General features: G+C 36.2%; 1 protein-coding gene across 1 annotated transcript in view; it reads right to left on the bottom strand.

The window, feature by feature from the left end:
- PGM2L1 (phosphoglucomutase 2 like 1) overlaps positions 1-20,734 on the bottom strand; it is a 50,151-nt gene extending 29,417 nt beyond the window's left edge. Inside the window, exons 1-2 of the mRNA XM_043580260.1 lie at positions 19,961-20,734; positions 136-303 (exon numbers count right to left, since the gene is read on the bottom strand). Coding sequence (XP_043436195.1) covers positions 136-303; positions 19,961-20,071 — 279 coding nt within the window. The 5' untranslated portion in view covers positions 20,072-20,734. The remainder of the gene's footprint in view (positions 1-135; positions 304-19,960) is intronic.
- Between the last annotated feature and the right edge of the window lie 559 nt (positions 20,735-21,293).

Below are 21,293 nucleotides of genomic sequence, written 5' to 3'. Positions count from 1 at the left end.
TGTTCCAAGGTTTTTTAACTTACAAGAAGGTACCTTCCTAGACATAAAGTTTGTTTTTGTTTTAGAAAGCCTACCTAATTTATAAAGCAAAAAATAGAGTGATAAAAAGTATACATAATACTTTATAATACCTACCTGTGTTGACTGTATTACTGTAAGGTCATTAATATAGCAAAATCCTGCCCCCATAGCAGAACGAAGTCCCGCCGTCCCAAAAGTCATTCGGCAACAAAGACGATCTCGTAGCTCCTTGTTCATCCCATTCCGTAACAGATTTTCAATTTGCTCTTTTGTTTTGGGATTCTATAAAAAAGTATTAAGACTTAATCAGGATCACAAGCAGAGTCCTGATATGAAGCCCTTCTGAGGAGCCAGTAAATATTATGCATATTTCACAAGGTTCTAAATATAAGTTCCACAGTGCTACTTATCAATATTAGTATGTATAATAAAACAATACCTGTCATCTACGGAGCCCCCCAAAGAACCAGACCCTTACCGAAGGTAATGCACATATCTCTAATTGTCATAGCATTTTTGGTAATACTACTCAAGAATTTTTTAACAAATTGATAAACTTAAGAGCTATGGAACCCAAATAAGCCTCCTAGTCAAAAACAACATTAAGTAAGTTAGAGTCTGTCTTAAGTTTTAAAAGAAATAAGGAACCTATTGGATAAAAGCCATCAACACATGCCTACCAATTACTTCCTAAACCTCTGCGATTCAAAATGACCAGGTAAGCCTTCTGCTCTTTAAAGTCACAGAAAACCATTCAATGTATCTACAGTAAAGGTGATCATAAAAAGGTCTTAGATGTTAAATGTGGACTTGGTTAAGAATAAGAATGAAAATTCAGTCCAAGCTTGGCTTGTGAGGCAGGACATGCCAACATCTATACTTTAGGATTATGTATTTCATTATCACATCCATTAACTTATTTTCATAAAGCTCATGGATACTCTTGACTGAACTATTACTTTACAAGCAAGTTTCAAATGGAAGTGCAATTATAATAAGAATAAAATTTGAATGGAATTTTCTAGTATTTTCCTTATAAGAGAAAGAGTCAAATATTATGAAAATAAGGTGAACCACAACTTCTCCCTTCCATACTATATATAGTATGGATTTAGTCCATACTAACAGCTCAGATCTTCTATGTCTATGGCCTATACAATGATAACGAATATTCAGAATGATAAACCAAGGCACCTATAAGGTGCTAAATATTAGAACAGATTTGTACTTGCAAAGAAATAAAAACATATTAATATATAATTTAAACAAAAAGGTTTTCTGGGGGCACCTGGGTGGCTCAGTTGGTTGAGCGTCCGACTTCAGCTCAGGTCATGATCTCACAGCTCATGAGTTCGAGACCTGCATTGGGCTCTGTGCTGACAGCTCAGAGCCTGAAGCGTGCTTTGGATTCTGTGTCTCTCTCTCTCTCTGCCCCTAACCCACTCGCATTCTGTCTCTGTCTCTCTCAAAAATAAATAAACATTAAAAAAAAAATTTAAACAAAAAGCTTTTCTGGTTATAGTGGAATTAAAGTAACCAGAGTACATGCCACAAACTAATGAGAAGCCATGGAAATTCTGATTAACTGAAATTATAATCAGCTAAAAATGGATATAAATTTATATATATGTGTGTATGTATGTATATGTATATACATATGTATATGTGTATGTATATACACGTATAATGACCTTAGCTCACGAAATCTCCATTTTATAAATGGCACACACTAACAAATACACAGCCTACATAAAACTATGAATAGCTATTAAGAGGAGAATCTAAACAATAAGACTAACTGGGCTACTCTATATTCTCCCAATGTTTAAGATGCTACCAGATTTGATACAAAGGTCAAAGAGACTTGAAGATGGCTAACATTTAAAAATAGGTGTAAGAATGGCAAAATTGAAGACTAAAAAGTTTCAGTTCTGTAGAGGGTATATGGCAGTGTCATACAGTTAGTGCCATAGAAATTGAGATAGTCTAGGGCACCTGGCTGGCTCAGTCGGAAGAGCATGTGACTCTTGACCTTGGGTCATGAGTTTGAGCCCCACGTTGGGTGTAGAGATTACTAAAAATAAATAAGTTTATTTATTTAAAAAAAATAAATTAGGATTTAAAATTCTTTTAAAAAGAAATTAGGATTGTCCTTTTAGAATGATATCACAGCAACTACCAAAATTTAAACTGCATATGCCTTTTGGCCCATAAATATCTCTGTCCATAGCAATGTCTTTACTCAAATAAGATTTATTCATACAAGAATGTCAATTGCAGCATCTTACTGGTAGTATTATTACCTCTGTGTTAAATAAAGAAATTAAGATTTAGAGAGCCTATTAACATGGAGCTAACATTGGAGGTCTAGACAGGATTTGAATCCAGGTTGGTCTGGTTCTAAATCCTATACCACCTCACAACAACAAAATAATTATGCAGAGCAGGTTAATAATGTTCCTAATAATAATGAAGTCCAACTATAAAGCCAAATATGATTCCTTTTAATTATAGCTACATAAGATACAAAAATGACCCACCAGACATGAATATTATTAGGTTACTGAGTACTTCCTAATGTTTAACTGCACAGCTACTAGAGTAGGGCCTAAAAATTCCATTCTCTGTTATAAACATTACAACCAGTCCTAACCTAATTCCTGTTTCTGAAAAAGACTGTAAATTAGAGAAAAATAAAAATGGATAATCACGATGCATTAGACAGATGTATATTTTTATGGTAAAAAGTGCTAAGTGATTATGGTGACAGGCAAATGAAATCTACTTCAAATGCAGATTTCTCCACTATTTCATAACTACATTAAATTAGATGTTGATGTTAAAATGTTTAAAAATACACCTAAAGGGCAATCTATGTAGCCATGATTATCATACATTTTCCATGAGGATGAAATTACATTTCTATTTTGTTGTTAAAATATTCAAACAACTATGATTTTTATAAGCTATCATATTATGAAGATTCTAAAGAACTACAAATTATTTTTAAAACTCTTTCCACATAGAACTCAGATACATTAAATGAAAAGCAGAAGCATACATAATGTGTTTTAATTTGTATAAAAAGAAGTATATGTATACTTACATCATTCCAGAAATACTCCATGCTAATATAAGACACTAAAACTAGTGATTATCTCTGATGGGGAAACCAGGCATAAGGTCTGAGGCAGAAAAGTGACTTTACTGTACAGCCTTAGTACTGTTTGGATATTTTATATTTTACTTATTTTATGGTAAAAACTAAATAAATCTCTCTCTCTGATGGCTGAGAAAAACTACTATTGTGGGTCTACATGGATACTTTTTACCTCACAAATTGTTTTTTGTCACTCACAGAAGGTTATTAATAAAACAAATGTTGGAGCTTTCTCAAATACAAATTATTGTTTGCTTTCTAAATGTGCTCTCTTATTTACAATGCATTCATTACTTGAGGATAGGAGCAGACTAATCAGCAAAGAAAGAAAAAAATGGTTCAAGTGATGCCAACGGTAAAGAAAGCTCTAAAAATTATACTGTAAGTCTGCAGAGAAGTTATTTGATTTACATACCTTCTGGAAATGTACATTCCTTTTGGAAAGTAAATGCATTCAATCCGAACTAAAGTTGCTCTTAACTAGTGTATTTTAGAATCCTAATAATTTTAGTGCCCCAAAAAAGTAATCCTGCAGAAAATCCAAAAAGATTTTAGTGACTACTAGCATTTTCTATACTTCATCAGGAAGGAAGCTGATTGTTTAGTAGGAAATCAGTAAGCTAAAGAATACAGAATTAAAGCCATGCATTATTTTCAAAGGTTACCTGTTTACCCAAAATTTTCCTTTAGGTTCTAATCCTATGGAGTGCTGCAACTTTATATGGCTGAAATGAAGAAAAGAAAGTGTCTTCTTACATAATACTCTGTGGAGTTGTGTTTTTTCCATAGCATAGGTCCTTAAGGCCCAAATTCAAAGAAAACATGAAAGAACTGATTTAAAAAAAAAAAAAAGCAGCACTTTATATATATAAAGAGAAGTACCTCCTTTAACAAACCTCTTACAAACTTTCATAGATGTGAATAAAGGTATATACCAGACCAAAATCATTCCAACTCTACCTGCCATGAAACGAAAGTATTAGTATTCATTTATGAAAGATTACTCTGGATTCACCCAAGCTTTTCTGAACCTATTCTGTTCATAATTAGGGGGCTTCTGTATTATCTATGTGCAATAAATATAAATGTATATAAAAGTACATAAAAAACTGATTAATCATCATATAAAACAAATCAAGTTTGTCAATGAAGAATTCACCTATAAATCTTCTTTCCTCCTTCTTTTATAAACCTAATAATTGTATAATTTTTATACAACTTGAATCTACTCTATTAATATTATTATATTATATATATATATTTTGCAATCAAAATCCTAATATTGTTATATATCTAAAGGTGAGGTAATATACAAAATTGACTTCTTAGTGGCTCAAATATATCTAAAATTGCAAAGCTTGTAAATAACATTTTAAAATGTTACTGACAGAAGCTAGTGCCTAAACAACAAATACCAGTTTTATAGAACTACAGAAAAAAAATATTTAAGTTTATTTCTCAACAGAAGTTAAAATAGGAAACTGCCATCTGAAAACCTGAAGGGTAAATGTAACTGACATTTACTTCTAAGGGTCAACCAGCTTGAAGATCCAAATCTAGAGACCTGAAGCAGAACATGTTTTCCAAACCAGATGCTTCCTCAGAGTCCAAAATATACTCTTGCTAACCAATAATTTTTTCCCATCTAAGAGTCTTTGTGTAATTCTAAATTTAATTTCTCCATCTTAAATTTTTTTTTGTATTTAAGTATAGTTGACATATAAAGTTGTATTTGTTTTAAAACATAGTGATTTGATAATTCTATAGATTACACAATGCTCACTCACCACAATAAGTGTAGTTATACCATCTGTCACTATACAATGTTAATACAATATTATTGACTATATTCCCTATGTTATACTCTTCATCTCTGTGACTTATGTATTTTATAACTGGAAGTTTGTATTTCTTAATCCCTTTTACCTGTTTTGTACATGTTCCCACCTCTCTACCCTCTGGCAACCATCTGGTTTGTTCTCTGTATTTATAAGTCTATTCCGGGGTTTTGTTTGTTCATTTGTTTTGTCTTTCAGATTCCACATATAAGTAAAATAATTTCTCCATCTTTAAAAACATTGTAGAAATTAGCATAAGTTGGCTTAGATAACAAATTTGAATGACTATTCTTGTCATATAAAATGAGATTTCATTAATAATAATTGGCTTAATAAAGCTTGAGACCATTTAATGAATATAAAAATCATATCCAGGAAATAAAGATTCTAACTACTCAAAAAGCAGAAAATAAGACATTAAATATAACATATTATCATTTAAGTATAATACTAAACATGCCAAAATTCGTGTGAAAGATAAAAATGATTAATTCATTTCAAAACATGTATATATATATATAGTCTTTTTTTTAACTTTTGGATTGTTTTTCTAACAAAACACACACGTGTTCAATAATATAGTCATACTTAAGTCTCTGTTATGCTTTAAACAAAAAATATTTCCCATAAAGACAGTCAAAATAAAACATTTCAAATGTTTGCTATTTTTCTCTAGGTATTCTGACACATACTTTTCTTGACTGAAACTGATCTTAAAAAATAAAGTCTCAGTTTATTTTTTTTTTATTTTTTTTTTTCAACGTTTATTTATTTTTGGGACAGAGAGAGACAGAGTATGAACGGGGGAGGGGCAGAGAGAGAGGGAGACACAGAATCGGAAACAGGCTCCAGGCTCTGAGCCATCAGCCCAGAGCCCGACGCGGGGCTTGAACTCACGGACCGTGAGATCGTGACCTGGCTGAAGTCGGACGCTTAACCGACTGCGCCACCCAGGCGCCCCAATAAAGTCTCAGTTTAAAAAACAACAGAAAAAATATCATCTTGGTAGATGCAAAGGAAGCATTTGAAAAAACTCAACACCCAATAGCTATTTTAAAATTTCTCAGTAAATGCTGAATAGTAATTCCACTAGGAATCTACCCAAGAGAAATGAAACATATTCACACAAAGACCTATAAATGAATTTCAAAGGTAGATTTACTCTGAAGAGTTAAAGCCTGTTGTCCATCAACAGGTGAATGAATAAACAAATTATTGTACATCCATAAAATAGAATAATATTCAGCAATAAAGAGGAACAAACTGCTGGTATAGAAAACAAAATGGATAAATCTCACAAGTATTATGTTAACTGAAGGAAGCTAGACACAAAAAGCCTACGTATTGTATGATTTTTATAAAAGCAAACTACAGGAACAATAAAGAACTATTACAAGTCAACAAAAAGACAACCCAATTTAAAGAGGGACAAAGGATTCACTAAAGAAAATATATAAATAGCCAATTGATTCATGATACAACATGGATGAAATCTGAAATGTGCCAAGTAAAAGAAGGCAGACACAAAAGGCCACAAACAATAGTATGGTTCCATTTATATGAAAGGTCCAGAATAGGAAAATCTAGACAGATGAATGGTTGTCAGGAGCTGGGGGGGGGGGGTGGCGGGAATGGAGGAATGGGCAATGACCACTAATGGATACGGGGTTTCTTTCTGGGATAATTAAAATGTTTGGGAATTAGATAGTGGTGGGGCACCTGGGTGGCTCAGACAGTTAAGCATCCAACTTCAGCTCAGGTCATGATCTCATGGTTTGTGGGTTTGAGCCTCGCATTGGGTTCTGTGCTGACAGCTCGGAGCCTGGAGCTTGCTTTGGATTCTGTGTCTCCCTCTCCCTCTGCTCCTCGCTCCTCCCCCTGCCCCACTCTCTCTCTCAAAAATAAATAAACATTAAAAAAAAAAATAGATACTGGTGACAACTGCACAATCTTTTGAACATACTAAAACCCACTGAATTATATACATTCTAAAATGGTGAATGTTATTTCACATTATGTGAATTATATCTCAATTAACAACAACTACAGGACAAATTAGATGAGTGGTTGACAGGGGCTGGAGCAAGGGGATTCACTACAAAAGGGCACAAGGGAACTTTCTGCAGTAATCGAAATGCTCTTTGATTGTGATGCTGGTTTTCCAACTGTATACACTTTTCAAAATTCATTAAGTGGAACACTTAAAAGAATTAAATTTACTGTCAATTTTGTAAATGTAAATTACACCTAAAAAACAAACCATATAGAAAAACTCTAAAGCTGAGACTAAAGTAGAAGAAATACGCATAAATCCAGATGCACACAGGGTTTTACCTTATAATGCATGAATTAATGACAAACAATATTAGGTGCTTTTTTCAATTCCCTTTATAAAACATTTGAGAAATATAGTTTAATGTTAAAAAAAATTACACTTGAAAGATACTTGAATTCTCTTTATGAAGCAGAGTTTTTTTTTTAAGACATACAAATTACAAAAACAAATTCATGGGTGTGAATTGTACTGTTGCATAATATCAGCTCTCTTACTGTTAAGTTTTTCCTGATAACTATGTAAAAGTTCCTTGATGTTGGGGAGAACATTTAAGACACTAATTCTATGTTGTTACGAATCTAACTTTACAGAAACCACACATGAAACTTACTATCTTTGTAAAATATGGCATTTCTACTTAGAGAAAGAACATCTTAGGCTGTATTTGATGTTATTTTATTGTTGACTTGCCCTATAGCTTCTGCTACTATTTAGGGATAAGTTAACAGGGTCCACATTTTCAAAAGTTATATATTAAGTATATATTATAAAAAATATAATACTTCAATTTTGATTCGAGTGTTTTCAGACATTGAAATATTTTTCACTACGTGATTTTTTTTTAAAGGAGTTGTTCAACTTTCAGGGTTATCTTTACTTGACTAAATGAAAAACAAAACTATTTTTCAAACAAACAGGAAATTTAGACAAAACTCTAGTATTCCTAGATATGCCTTGGTTACTTGGAGGAAAGGATGGAGGAGAATGTAAAGTAGATATGGGAATTTAAACTGAACCTGTAACTTAATTTTTTAAAAAGGAGTTCTGATTCAAACTTGGCAAAATATTGTAACCAAATAGAAGCTGTTTATCATTTTCTGTGTTAAAAATTTTTTTTTAATGTTTTATTTATTTTTGAGACAGAGAGAGACAGAGAATGATCAGGGGAGGGGCAGAGAGAGAGGGAGACACAGAATCTGAAGCAGGCTCTAGGCTCTGAGCTGTCAGCACAGAGCCCGACACAGGGCTCAAACCCACAAACCATGAGATCATGACCTGAGCTGAAGTTGGATGCTTAACCAACTGAGCCACCCAGGCGCCTCTCAGTCTCTGTGTTTTTAAAAAGGATAGGACAATTGTTAAAAGGGCTCATTACTTCTTTAGTTTTCTTGGAAGGCTCTGTAATCATCCAAATGTAAAACTTTGTTACCCATAATTCTCAGAGTCTCCATCTCCAACCCATCTGATCCTAATTACATACTGCCAGATTAATCACCCAAGAACCAACAATAGAGTCCAATTCTAGTTACCTCAAATATAAATAAAGGTCAGGAATGGTGGGAATCAGATCCCAAAGGGCAGAGGAATTCAAAACCTTTTTGGATTCAAATACTCTCTTCATTTCTCTGAGCCCAAGTTTGTATATAGGTTAAAAATGAGAATAACAACTACCTCAAACAATCCTTGAAGGATTAAAAGAGATTTTTTTTACATGAAAGCATCTATTAATTAACACAGCTGGCACATGATCATTCAATAAACACTAGATAGCCTTTTTCCTTTGTGTAGCCTAAATTGCCACAGCAGTCTAACACATACACTATACTTGAGTTTTAAAAAAAAGAATCTTCATTGTTCTTGCACACTGTGCAGTTTCACTTTCCTGATCAGTTTCATTTTCCATTTTATTCGTCTCTTTCTCCCACCTTAAATTTTCTGTCCCCCTATTCATCATCTATTCCTATCCTATTTTTCCTTTCAGGCCCAGGTCAAATTCTACTTCTTACATAGTCTTCCTGACTTTGAATTCCTATCGCTCTTAAAAAGCAGCCCCAGAAGTTGACCATTAATTGTTCTTTATTTGTATTTTAAATATTATTAATTGTAACTATATATTTTCCTAGTTTAAAATAATAATAATACAGATAAAGCTACAGACATTTTGACTATTACCTTTAGTCCCAGACCACTCCTGTGGGGGAGCAAGTACTATTGTTATGTATCCTTCTAGACCTTTACTGGCATCTATATATGCACAGAAATGTAGTTTAGCTTTCTCTCTTTATTTTATATAGATGGTATCAAATTGCATATGATGTTCTATAACTTGCTTATTTCACTTAATGTATCTTGGAGTTTCTTTCAATACATACAGCTCTACTTTTGTTTTGTTTTGTTCCTCTTTTACTGAGAAATAATTGACATCACTAAGTTTAAGGTGTACAGCATGATGGTTTAATTTACACACACAACTGACCCTGTAAGAACACGAGTTTGAAGTGAGCAGGTCTACTTATATGCAGATTTTTTTGATAAAGTCAGTACAATAATGTAAATGTATTTTCTCTTTCTTATGATTTTAACATTTTCAAAAGAAAATGTCTAGCTTACTTTATTGTATGGATACAGTCTATAATACATATAACATACAAATCTGTGTTAATTGACTATGTTATCAGTAAGGCTTCTGTTAACAGTAGGTTATGAAGTTTTTGGGGAATCAAAAGTTATATGCAGATTTTTGACTACATGGCATGTTGGTGCCCCAAACCTTCATGTGGTTGAAGGTATTGTGAAAACATTACATGATAGGTTTAGTTAACATCCATCATCTTATATAGATACAATAAAAGGAAAAATTTCTCTGTGATGAAAACTCCTAGGATCTACTTTATTAACAACTTTTCCTATATATCATACAGCAGTGTGAACTATAATAAAATTGTCCATTACATCTCTGTACTTACTTACCTTATAACCAGAAATTTGTACCCTTTGACCACCTTCCTCCAATTCTATACCCTCCCCCCAATAAGGTAACCACAAATCTGATCTGTGAGTTTCGTGTGTCTTTTGGTTTTTTGGGTCTTTTTAAATTCAACATGTAAGTGAGAACATAGTGTCTGCCTTTCTTGTCTGACTTATTTCCCTTAGCATAATGTCTTCGAGTTCCATTCATTTTATCACAAATAGTACGATTTTCTCGTTTTTTATGGCTGAATAATATTCCATGGTGAATATATACCATAACTTTTTTATCCATTCATCCCCGACCTATTCTATTCAGCTGTTGCAGTGTTCCAATTTGTTTACCCTTTCCCCTTTGGTGTGCATTTAGGTTTTTTCTAATATTTACCTGTATAAATAATGAAGTATTTCAGAGGGCAAATAAGATGAGAAAAATTCTGAAGCAGAAACCACAAAATAAAGTCACTATTTACATTAAAGAGATTTTCTAATGAGTTGAAAGCTAAAAGGTCTATGTATCTGAGAAGCAGAGGATTTTTCATTTATATTATAATTTTAATATTATTTTTTTTCAATTTTCATATTCTTTTGGGCATTAGATAGGGCTATGCCATAGTTTTTTTGGGTAAGGTTCAGTGCTCATTAAATTATCTGGTATAAAATATCTCATGCAGGATTAGATATAGTACCTACATGTCTATTTTCCACCAGCATTATTTTCTCCATTCACTCCCAACACCAGAGGGCAGTAGCCTTAGTGCTAATTAGCAGTCACGTATAAAGTGACTCATGAAAAAATATTTTAGTAAAATCTGCACTAAATTACTAAACCTTTTGTTTTGGGGGAAAATATTTCTAAAAAACAGGACATATAAAATATGTAAAAACAATTGAACAAGCTAAGAGGATGAAAGAACCCTGATTTAGATAATCCAGGGAGTAACCATGAAAATCTAAGATGATGAAATATAATACTTACATTCTTTGGCTAGTTCAGTGTATCTTACAAGTAAAATCTGGAAGAACCAAATGAAGACAAATTCCTTTTCATTAGGTTCTCCAGGCTCTCTCAGATTTTTCAAATAGGAGGAAAGAAAGAGATAAGGAAATAATTCTAGATCAAAGATATATCCACATAGGCTTTCTAATGGCCTTGTGGAAAACTTGAAGGAACTAAACAAAAATCCTAAAATAGGGCAAAGAAGACCCCCAAATAAAAGGCAGAAAAAGCCAGTCTGCCTATTTTAAAATTTTCAGGTGGGAAAGAAGGAGGTGCTTTCAAATATAAATCCTTTCTTTCAAATATATACATATATATATATATATATATATATACACACATATACATATATATATATATATATATATACATACATATATATATATATTTTTTTTTAATGCATAGACTTTACTTTTTTTTCAACTTAAAAATTATTTAAACTCTACTCTCAACATGGGGCTCGAACTTATGATCCTGAGATCAGAGTCACATGCTACTCACTGAGCCAGCCAGGTGCCCCTAGACTTTACTTTTTAGAACAGTTTAAGGTTTACAGAAAATTAAGCAGATAGTACAGGGAGTTCCCATAAATGCCCTAGCCCAGTTTTCCATGTTGTTAACATCTTGTATTAGTGCAGTACATTTGCTGTAGTTGATCCAATACTGATCCATTTTTTTTCAAAAAATTTTTAATATTTTTAAGTAATCTCTACACCTAACATAGGGCTCGAGCTCACAACCCCAAGATCAAGAGTTCCATGCTCCACTGACTGAGCCAGCCAGGTGCCCTTGATCCAATATTATGAACTAAAGTCCACAGTTTACATACGGCTTTTGACAAATACATAATGCCATATATCCACCATTATAGTATCATATAGAATAGCTTCACTGATCTAAAAATTCCTTGTGCTCCATATACTCCTTCCTTTCCCCTGATAACCAGTCATTTTTCAAAAATTACCTGTTTTCAAAATGACATATAGTGGGCATCAGACAGTATGTAACTTTTTCAGAATGGCTTCTTTCACTGGGTAGTATGTATTTCAAGTTTCTTAACTGTGTTTTTGTCTCTTGATGGCTCATTTCTTTTGTGGCTTGATAACTCATTTTTAAAACATCGATGAATTGGAACGCCTGGGTGGCTCAGTCGGTTAAGCTTCCCACTCTTGATTTCAGCTCAGCTCATAATCTCATAGTTCATGAAGTTGAGCCCTGAATCAGGCTCTACACTAACACGTGGAGCCTGCTTGGGATTCTCTCTCTCTCTCTCTCTCTCTCTCTCTCTGCCCTTTCCCCACATGCGTGTGTATGCACACACGAGCACTCTCTCTCCCAAAATAAATAAATAAATTGGATATACCAAAATTTATTTACACATCACCTACTGAAGACATCTGGGTTGCTTCCAGTTTTAAGTACATTTTTAATTTGAAAAAATAAAAGAGAGTTTTAGTTGAAGATGGAAGCCTCAAGCACTTGTCTCTTCTTCCTCCTGAGAATTTTTTACATGACAATAAAGGTACAAAATAACTAAATCCATAATGCAAAAAGAACTGGAGAAGGGGTCAATGGGTACTGAGGAGTAGATGAGATTTCAACATATTTCTGAAAGACAGAAAGAAGCATGAAATGAAATACAATAAGCCAAAACCCTATTTATGCTGATAACATAAATTGTTCCAGCAATCCCACTTTTGGGTATGAGGACAAAAGAATTGAAAGCAGGGTCTTGACGAAGTATTTGCATGTCCGTGCTCACAGCAGCACTATTCACAACAGCCAAGGGTGGATGCAACCCAAATGTCCATGGATGGATGAATGGATAAACAAAATGTGGTGTATCATATTACTCAGCCTTAAAGAAGGAAATCCTGTCACGTGCTACAACATGATGAACCTTAAAGATATTATGCTAAGTGAAATAAACCAGCCATAAAAAGACAAATACTGTATGATTCTCTTTATATGAGACATCCAAAGTAGTCAAATTCATAGAAACAGGATAGAACACTAGTTATTAGCAGGGGCTGGGAGGAGGGTCAAAGAGGACATGTAATGGGCGCAGTTTCACATTTGCAAGATGAAAAAGTTCTAGAGATCCATTTCACAACAATGTGAATATAATTAACACTACTGAACTGTACACTTAAAAATGCGTAAGACTGTAAATTTTATGTTATGTACTTTTTCACAATAAAAAAATAATTAAATCTTGTGTTTCGTCTTATTGATCCTCAAAATTGAAAATAATATGTAAGCACAAGGTTAAGATCATCTAAATATTGTTCATTGTGGATCTATGTAGTGGGTGTGGATAAAATTTGCTTCTGTTCAGACCTACCTATACCTCCTGAAGGTATTGAGATCAAAACGATTTTTTTTCTTAAGCTCTATCAATTAGTTGTTCAAAATCATGCCCTGTTTTGGTTTCCTGTTCAAACCATAACTTGCTTACTCAGGTCTTCCTTCCTTCCTCCTCCCCTCCCTTCCTCTCTACCGACCCCTGGATAATTGCTTTTCTTTTTTAAATGTTGTTGCCAGGGTGGTGGTGCCTGGGTGGCTCAGTAGGTTAAGCGCATCTGACTTTGGCTCAGGTCATGATCTCATGGCACGTGAGTTCAAGCCCTACAATGGGCTCTGTGCTGACAGCTCGGAGCCTGAAGCCTGCTTCAGATTTTGTGTGTCCCTGTCTCTCGGCCTCCCCTGCTCTTGCTCCGTCTCTGTCTCTCAATAATAAATAAACATTAAAAACAATTTTTTTAAATGTTGCCAGAAAAACATATCATCTTCACCATACCATTAATATCTTCCAGATTTTTACTATTTATGCATAGATGTTGCACTCTTTTTAAAGACACATTTCTTGAAGCCCAATGTGGATCTAGGGCACTACGGTCATCTGAGATTTCTTTACGTTGGGGTAGTTCCTCCATGTCAACTTCCCTTATATTTCCTACTTCCTTTTGCTGTAAGTTTCCTCAACTTAAGCTTTTATATTTTCTATTGCATTTGGCAAAAGGTAGAGGGATAGTCATTTATTTTTCTCTTAACTTCTAAGAGCTCGTTCCTATTTTCGATGCCTTTCTCATAGCAGCTTTCCTCATTTGATGGAATTCTCTTTTTAAATTTAACTTAAAAAAATTTAAAATTCTATGTACCTCATTAACCTCGTTTTTTTCCCCCCTCTGGAGCCATTGCTTTGTTTTTCTTGCTTTTAATGCTGCTTGTTTTATGTAACTTGATCCTTGGTCAGTCATTGATATCCATAAGTTATTCTGTGAAAATGGTATAGGTTTTCTCCATTTTTGTAAATGTATGTTATCTGCCAGTCTCCCTTGTTGTTGTTGTTTATTTATTTTTGAAAGGGTGGGGCAGAGAGAGAGGGAGACAGAAGATCTGAAGTGGGCTCTGCACTGACAGCAGAGAGCCCAACACTCGGCTGGATCTCAGGAGCTCAAACCCAGGGTGAGATCATGACCTGAGCACTGAGCCGAAGTCAGAAGCTTAACGGACTGAGCCACTCAGGCACCCCTACCAATCTCCTCTTAAATAAAATGGGCAATTAGGAGCTTTGGATTTGTGAGTTGGGCTTATTGTTCTGCAGACTGTTAGCACTAATTACATTATTTAAACTTACAAGAATAACTACAACATAACTATTGAAATTTAGGAGAGGAAGAGAATAATGTAAGTTACCTCTGATTTTTTACAGCATATATTTGCCAAGTAACATATAAAATAAACCTAGGACTAGTGATACTAGTATATTGTTTAGTCGTTTGATGGTAACCACGAGAATAACTAAAAACAAGTAGCTAAAAATGGTTTCTAAGGAGCAAATTGAAAATGAGAAGAAGCAGTTAGGAACATTGTTTTTTATTATATTCCCTTTTGTATTTTTTTTTATCATAAGCATGTATTTCTTTGAAATAAATACAAATGAAGTGAATATGAAATGGTAGAAACTGAGGGGAAAATGTAAGAAATTTGAAAAGAAAAAGAAAAAATGAATTTCATTTCTAAGAAGGAAAATAAATTCAAACCTTCATTTATCTGTACTAAATTTCTCAGACAGAGGGAGAATGTTGTTGCCAAGGAGACCAAAGCAACTGTTGAGCCGCAAATTCAGCTCTTTAAAAAAATTCCATGACATTTATTCTGCAATTACATCCTACTCAGGTTTTACAAAGGCCAATAAAATGGTTTTAATGAAGTCCTTGAAACCTGGTGTATGATGTCACTAACATTTACTAAATATTCAGGTTATAGAATCTAGTGCAGTGATAAGAAAATTAGAGTAAAAGTCAAATGATCTAAATTCTAGTCTCAACTCCACTGCTTAAAAGCCATACATCCTTGAGTAAGTCATTTACCTTTTCTGAAATTTTCTTTACTTGTAAAAATGGGGAAAACTACTATCTAGCTTGCCTGCCATGCAAGGTTGCTGTATCAAATGAGATTTAGATCATTCTACAACGTTTGAAACATTACAAATAAATTCAAGTAGTAGTGTTAATATTTCCCAAAATTAATAAAGCCACATGTATTCTGTACTCTTCATTGCTTAAGGACCAAATTAAGTATTAGGAAAATGTGAACCAAAAAAAGTAACCTAAACTACTACTATAAAAACTGGATTGAACTAAGTGGCAGATCCAACCTCTGGTCCAGGCTCTACCCAAACTGGATAACTTCCACAACTTCTTTAGATCTCTATACCATGAAATTAGACTAGACCACCTTTGTAGAGGTGCTTCTTGGGTGTCTTTTCCATCACACAATGATGATTAAAAGGGAATTCGTTCACCTCCATTTTACTGGGCTATATTTTGCTTGCAAATGTTTCACTGCTAGGTATCCGAAAATCACTGGCTTAGACTGAAGTCTTTTATTTCTATTTTCAGGCATTTCATAACCCTAACCTAACCTAACCTAACCTAACCCATCTTTACATTCTATTCTTTCTCAACACAGACCTACATTTTGAGACCAGAGTACTCTACTCACTATTTCTCAAAATGCCTTGGCCAAGCTGTGCCTGCACATTTTGTCAATATACAACCGTTGCTGCTCCAACTGGCTGAATAGCATTGCCCTGTGTCCTGTTCCACTCCCCACCCACACATTAAAACACCCAAACTTGAGCAGTACTCAATACTTTGGCTATATCTGCTTTCAAAAAGTTAAAGTTTGAAGTAAATTAGAAACAGGTGATAGTTGTCATGTTAAAGAGAACCTGGCTTCTAGGCCAGCCAAGACTTGTGTGTAATTTGATAGGATGTAAAAAAAACATCAAAAGAAGTAGGAAGAAAGTGGGAGCTTTAGTTAGCCCTAGCACATAGAAGGGAGTGAGCACTACAGAAGAGTCATCTGGGCAAGGAAGAGGAACACCTTGATCCATGGACTTGGGTTCCAGTGGTAAGATAGTCCCATCATAGAAACGGATGCATTTACTTACTACAGGCCAATGCTGTTAAACATTTAGGCATATATCTGAATCCTTGTGATTTTATTTCATGATCTTTGACTTCCTTATGGTGCATCTAGAAAATACCTTGACTACAGACAAACCTACTTATTTTACATCTGTACCAATGAAATACAACTTCATTCTGAATTCAGACATCAGGTTCAGTTTCGAGTATAGCGAATCCATCCTGAGACAACACAGCCTAACAAATTAGTCTGACAGCATAGAAACTGAGGGTCAGATCCTGGACTATGGTAAATTTACCAACAGAATGCCATCCCATAGTACCCCAAACTGCTCCAGTAAAAACCCTGTCTTGTGGAATTATTTTCCTTTTAACACTTACCCACACTCTTACTTATTCAAGGCCAATAAACACATACTGAAGCTTTTCTATGATCCCTACATACCTTTCTGATAATTTCTATGTACCCTAAACTACAGCTGAAACAAATGTTCTACATACACAAAGTTTCTGTCTCTGCTTGGAATAGTCTATATAGTCAATAGCTTTGATAGGTTCCTTTTTTTCACTAAACAGGTATTAATCAGGTATGAAACTCAGTTTCTCTTCTAAAAGACTATTTATGCTGTCAGTGTGTAATGTAATAAAAACTATAAGTTTGATCTATTATTTTACATTTCTGCACTCTAAATTTCAGTGCCTTGGGATATATAGCCTAGGTTACCCACAGTCTATAGTAAATACACATTTGTTTACCAATTATAAGCATTCTTTCCCATTATGGGGGGAGTCAGTTAAGTAATTATTTATTATTTTTATTAAATAATTATTTAAATTATTTGGATCTATTCCTCAGTTAAAGGCACTTACTACTTGTTCCCTTTGCGAGCTTCAGTTTTATTTTCCCTTCTATGTTGCTTGAAGATATGATCCACATCTATTTCATGTTTGTATCTCCCACAAGTTTTTAGCTAATATCTTACATAGAGAGGGCACTTTAAATATAATTTAAGAACCTCTCTTCCATTTTCAGTGAAGGCTCACCTCAGTCTTTTTATATTTATCCTGGTTTTATAAAGTCTCCTTTGATAATCCCAGTCCACAGGTCACTCTTACTTTTGTTCCAATAAGGACTGCCTATAAAACATTTAATTGCCAGCAATACAACCCTAATGTTATCTTTTTTTGGTGTATATGCATTTTATAGTCTTTTTATATTTCAGTATATTCCAATAATATCCAGGCATAGACAATTAATACATATTGATTCATTCAGCCAATCTTTAAAAAGAAATCAATCAAGAGACTCATTAGGAAAAGTATAGTCAAAACTGGCACCTATGGGGCACCTGGGTGGCTCAGTCGCTTGGACGTCCGACTTTGGCTCAGGTCATGATCTCGCAGTCTGTGAGTTCGAGCCCCGCGTCAGGCTCTGTGCTGACAGCTCAGAGCCTGGAGCCTGTTTCGGATTCTGTGTCTCCCTCTCTCTCTGACCTTCCCCCGTTCATGCTCTGTCTCAAAAATGAATAAATGTTAAAAAAAAAAAAAAAAACTGGCACCGAAAGAGAACAAAAGATCTCATCCATGGCAATGAAAAACAAATTCCTATTGTTGGAGTCAAACAACCTTGACATACTTAGTAGTTACTAGTAAATTAAATTGTGTTGTAATTCTACAAGTGTTTTCAAATTTCATGAGTCTTCCTTTCTCTTTAGGGACACATAAGTGCCCAACCACATTCATTTCCTGAAAATACCAATGAAAGCAGATGGCTTTAAACAAAAACAATTAACTATATTAAACATATACAGTTATCATTCATTTGTAATTTGGGTAGGTTTCCCTGCTGAAGACATTATATAGTTGGTTTGTAGTACATTTGATTTTATTGTATGCTATTCCTTAGCTCTTATGCTATGCTTTAAAGTTATTTGCATTTTACACATTCTTACGGTAATTAATGGGATGTCACAAATTCTGCACACTTGATTTAAAAAATATATCTTTATGGTCAAATTCTGTAATAAGGGACTTACTTATTTCTTTAATTTGATATTTGAATCAGAACACTAGAGATTCTTCCCGCTCCAAGTATGGTCCACAGACTAGCAGCAATGGTATCACCTGGAAGCTCATTCTTGAGGCCTAATCTCAGACCCTACCCCAGGCCTACCAAACGGAAATTTGCATTTTAGATTCCCAGGTGATCTGTAAGCACTTTAAGGTTTGAGAAGCACTGGTTTAGACTCTATAGGAAGAACAGAATGTCTAAGATGCACATGACCAAGAAACAGTTACTAACTCATTGTAATTGCTTATTTGTTGGTCTTTTCTGCTAAATGAAGGCGTGTTGAGGGCAGAACCCTTTCTATTTCCTCACCACCAGTATTCATTCCCTGGCCCTAACAGGCTCTGAAAACATTACCCAATACACAATACATATTTTTGCTAAATGCATGAATGACTGAGCAAAGTAAAAATAAAACTTTTTCATAAAGTGAATCCTTTAGGAAATTCTTTTGTACAACACAATTTCATGTACTACCATACTAATTCCTTAATTCAGTATTATGAATTCCATTTTAAATACACTGCCTTCGCTACTTCAACAAATGCATTTTATGCATTTGACAAAGCAAAAGCTTGGATCATCTTCCTCTGCTGGAGTCACCAGTGGCGTCTTTTACAAGTGAGAGAGCTGCATTTTAACTCTGGCTCTCACAGATCCATCCCATATGTCTGCACAAGATGAAATCACCCCAACAACTTGGAGGGGGTGGGGGGAGTAGAGGAGGAAAAGGAATGGGTAAAGCAGAAACAATTCCGTATCAGGAGCATCATATGAAACCTGGAAAACATGATTCTTTGAACAGGATACTCCAGAAAATAACTCCCGGCAAGGGGAATAAAGAGGTAAGAGAACTCTCACCTTTTCAAGAGCTAAAGGTGATAGAGAAAACCACCAGCGACTACCTAGCGACGGAAAGTGGAAACACACCAGACCAGAAGTAAAGCAGAGAGCGGTTAGAGACACCTAAAAAGGGTACCAAAAACCACTTTCAGGTTTGCAGAGAAGGAAGTCAAAGGAGAAGAAAGAGGAAAGAAAATAGTTCTACGAAGGGTAGAACTTACGACATGATGATGATAAAGTAATAATAAATAATCGATAATAATATTTTTTTTTTTTTTTAAAGAGACGACATGCACTTGAAGGGCGGGGCTGTGGGTGAGAAAGGGAGGCTGCAATTCCGCGCACTGCAAAAGGAAGTGACCACAGGTATCCCCGCTCAGATGGTCCCGGGGAGGCGGCCCAGGCATACGTGGGTGGCAACGCCCGGGTCCGCTGTCCCCCACCCCGTGGCCTGAGCCATCTTCTCAGCAGCCTGCTGACCACCGGGTGCGGACGGGAAAGGGCGGACTGTGCATGGGCGGGCGGGCGTGCGGGAGGACAGAAGGATGCAAGGCTGAACAGGTACCCACCTTATCCCAACGGAGCCACTGCCCGATGGCCGTATCTAGCTGAGGATCACCGGTATGGTAGGGGGCGTGGAGCAGGTTGGAGTTCAGGTCTCCCTCCGCGTTTTCAGCCATGGCAGCCAGACTGGGGTGTGAGGGCCTGGGGGCCGGCGAAGACACTGAGTTGGGGGTGGGGGCTGAGATGCGCTCACCAGGGTTCTGACGCCCCCTCCTCACTGAAGGGCATCGGAGACCAACCGCAAGGTGTCTGAACCAGCTCCTGCCGCAGCTTTGCGGAAGCAGGAAAGACGGGGGATTCGGCCACCCGCTCCCCACCAGACTAGCTCCGGGTCTCTTTCTGGGCGAACGGACTGAGGCGGTCCGGCGGCGAGAGAACAACAACAGTCCCAGATGTCTGGGTCTCGGCCGCCGCCGCCGCCCTCGCCGCTGTACGCCCCGCCTCCCGCGCCACTGGCCCCACCCTTTCCCGCCCCAGCTGATTTAAGTCCCTGGGGCGTGAGGCACCAGCGGGAGAGTACGGTCCCGGTGCCTTCGCAGTAACATAAGTTAGGATCCACTGGGGTGTGATGGGTTGTGGCGCGGCCTTTTTTTTTTTTTTTTAATTTGCTTCTTGCCACGCGTCTTATCCTTGTTAACAGTCCTCACACACTCCCACGCGTCTCCTTTTCTCGCAGCTGCCAAGGCCGCTACCAGCACGCTGCTTCAGGGCTCGCTCCGGGGACCCGGGCGCGCGTGCAGGACCCCTGCTCCCTCCAGCTTCAGCTTGGGGTACGCGCTTGGCGGGAGGATGCACGGGCCTGTTTCCGCACGACCTCACGGGAGTTGTAGTACTCTTCTTCCCCGGAGATCTGTAGAGACCGCCGCAAAGACTACAACTCCCAGCGGCTGCGCGCTCTCCCTTTCCTCAAAGGAGAAAGATCCGCCTCGAAGCTATTCCTTACGGACGCGCCTTGCCCTTACCCTGCTGCGCATTGTGGCCTTAGAATTAAGTTATTTTAAGCCAGGATTGATGCAGTAAGGGGACCACTGTTATCCATTTAATGCTTTACAGTTTATCAGTCATGTTCTATCGCTTCAACCATCTTGTGAGGTAGGTGGGCGTGATCTAGCCCTAATTTACAAACAAAGAGGAAACTGCCTGTGCCTGTGAAGGGAGTTTCTCAAAGGCAAAATTCGTAATGGAACCAGGGTGCCAACCTCACATTTCAGCTGGTAGTTCTGTTGCTGCAGTGGGGTAGGAGGGAGAACAAGATGACTGAAAAAATAGACAAAGAAGTTAAGGAGGGAGGATGGGTCAGCATTTAACCATAACACAAGCAACGATGTCCAGGTGTCA

The sequence above is a fragment of the Prionailurus bengalensis genome, chromosome D1 (assembly GCF_016509475.1).
Source record: "Prionailurus bengalensis isolate Pbe53 chromosome D1, Fcat_Pben_1.1_paternal_pri, whole genome shotgun sequence".
In the NCBI taxonomy this organism is placed as follows: Eukaryota; Metazoa; Chordata; class Mammalia; order Carnivora; family Felidae; genus Prionailurus; species Prionailurus bengalensis.
The sequence above is the reverse complement of the archived record's forward strand: the minus strand, read 5'-3'. Positions and strand labels throughout refer to the sequence as shown.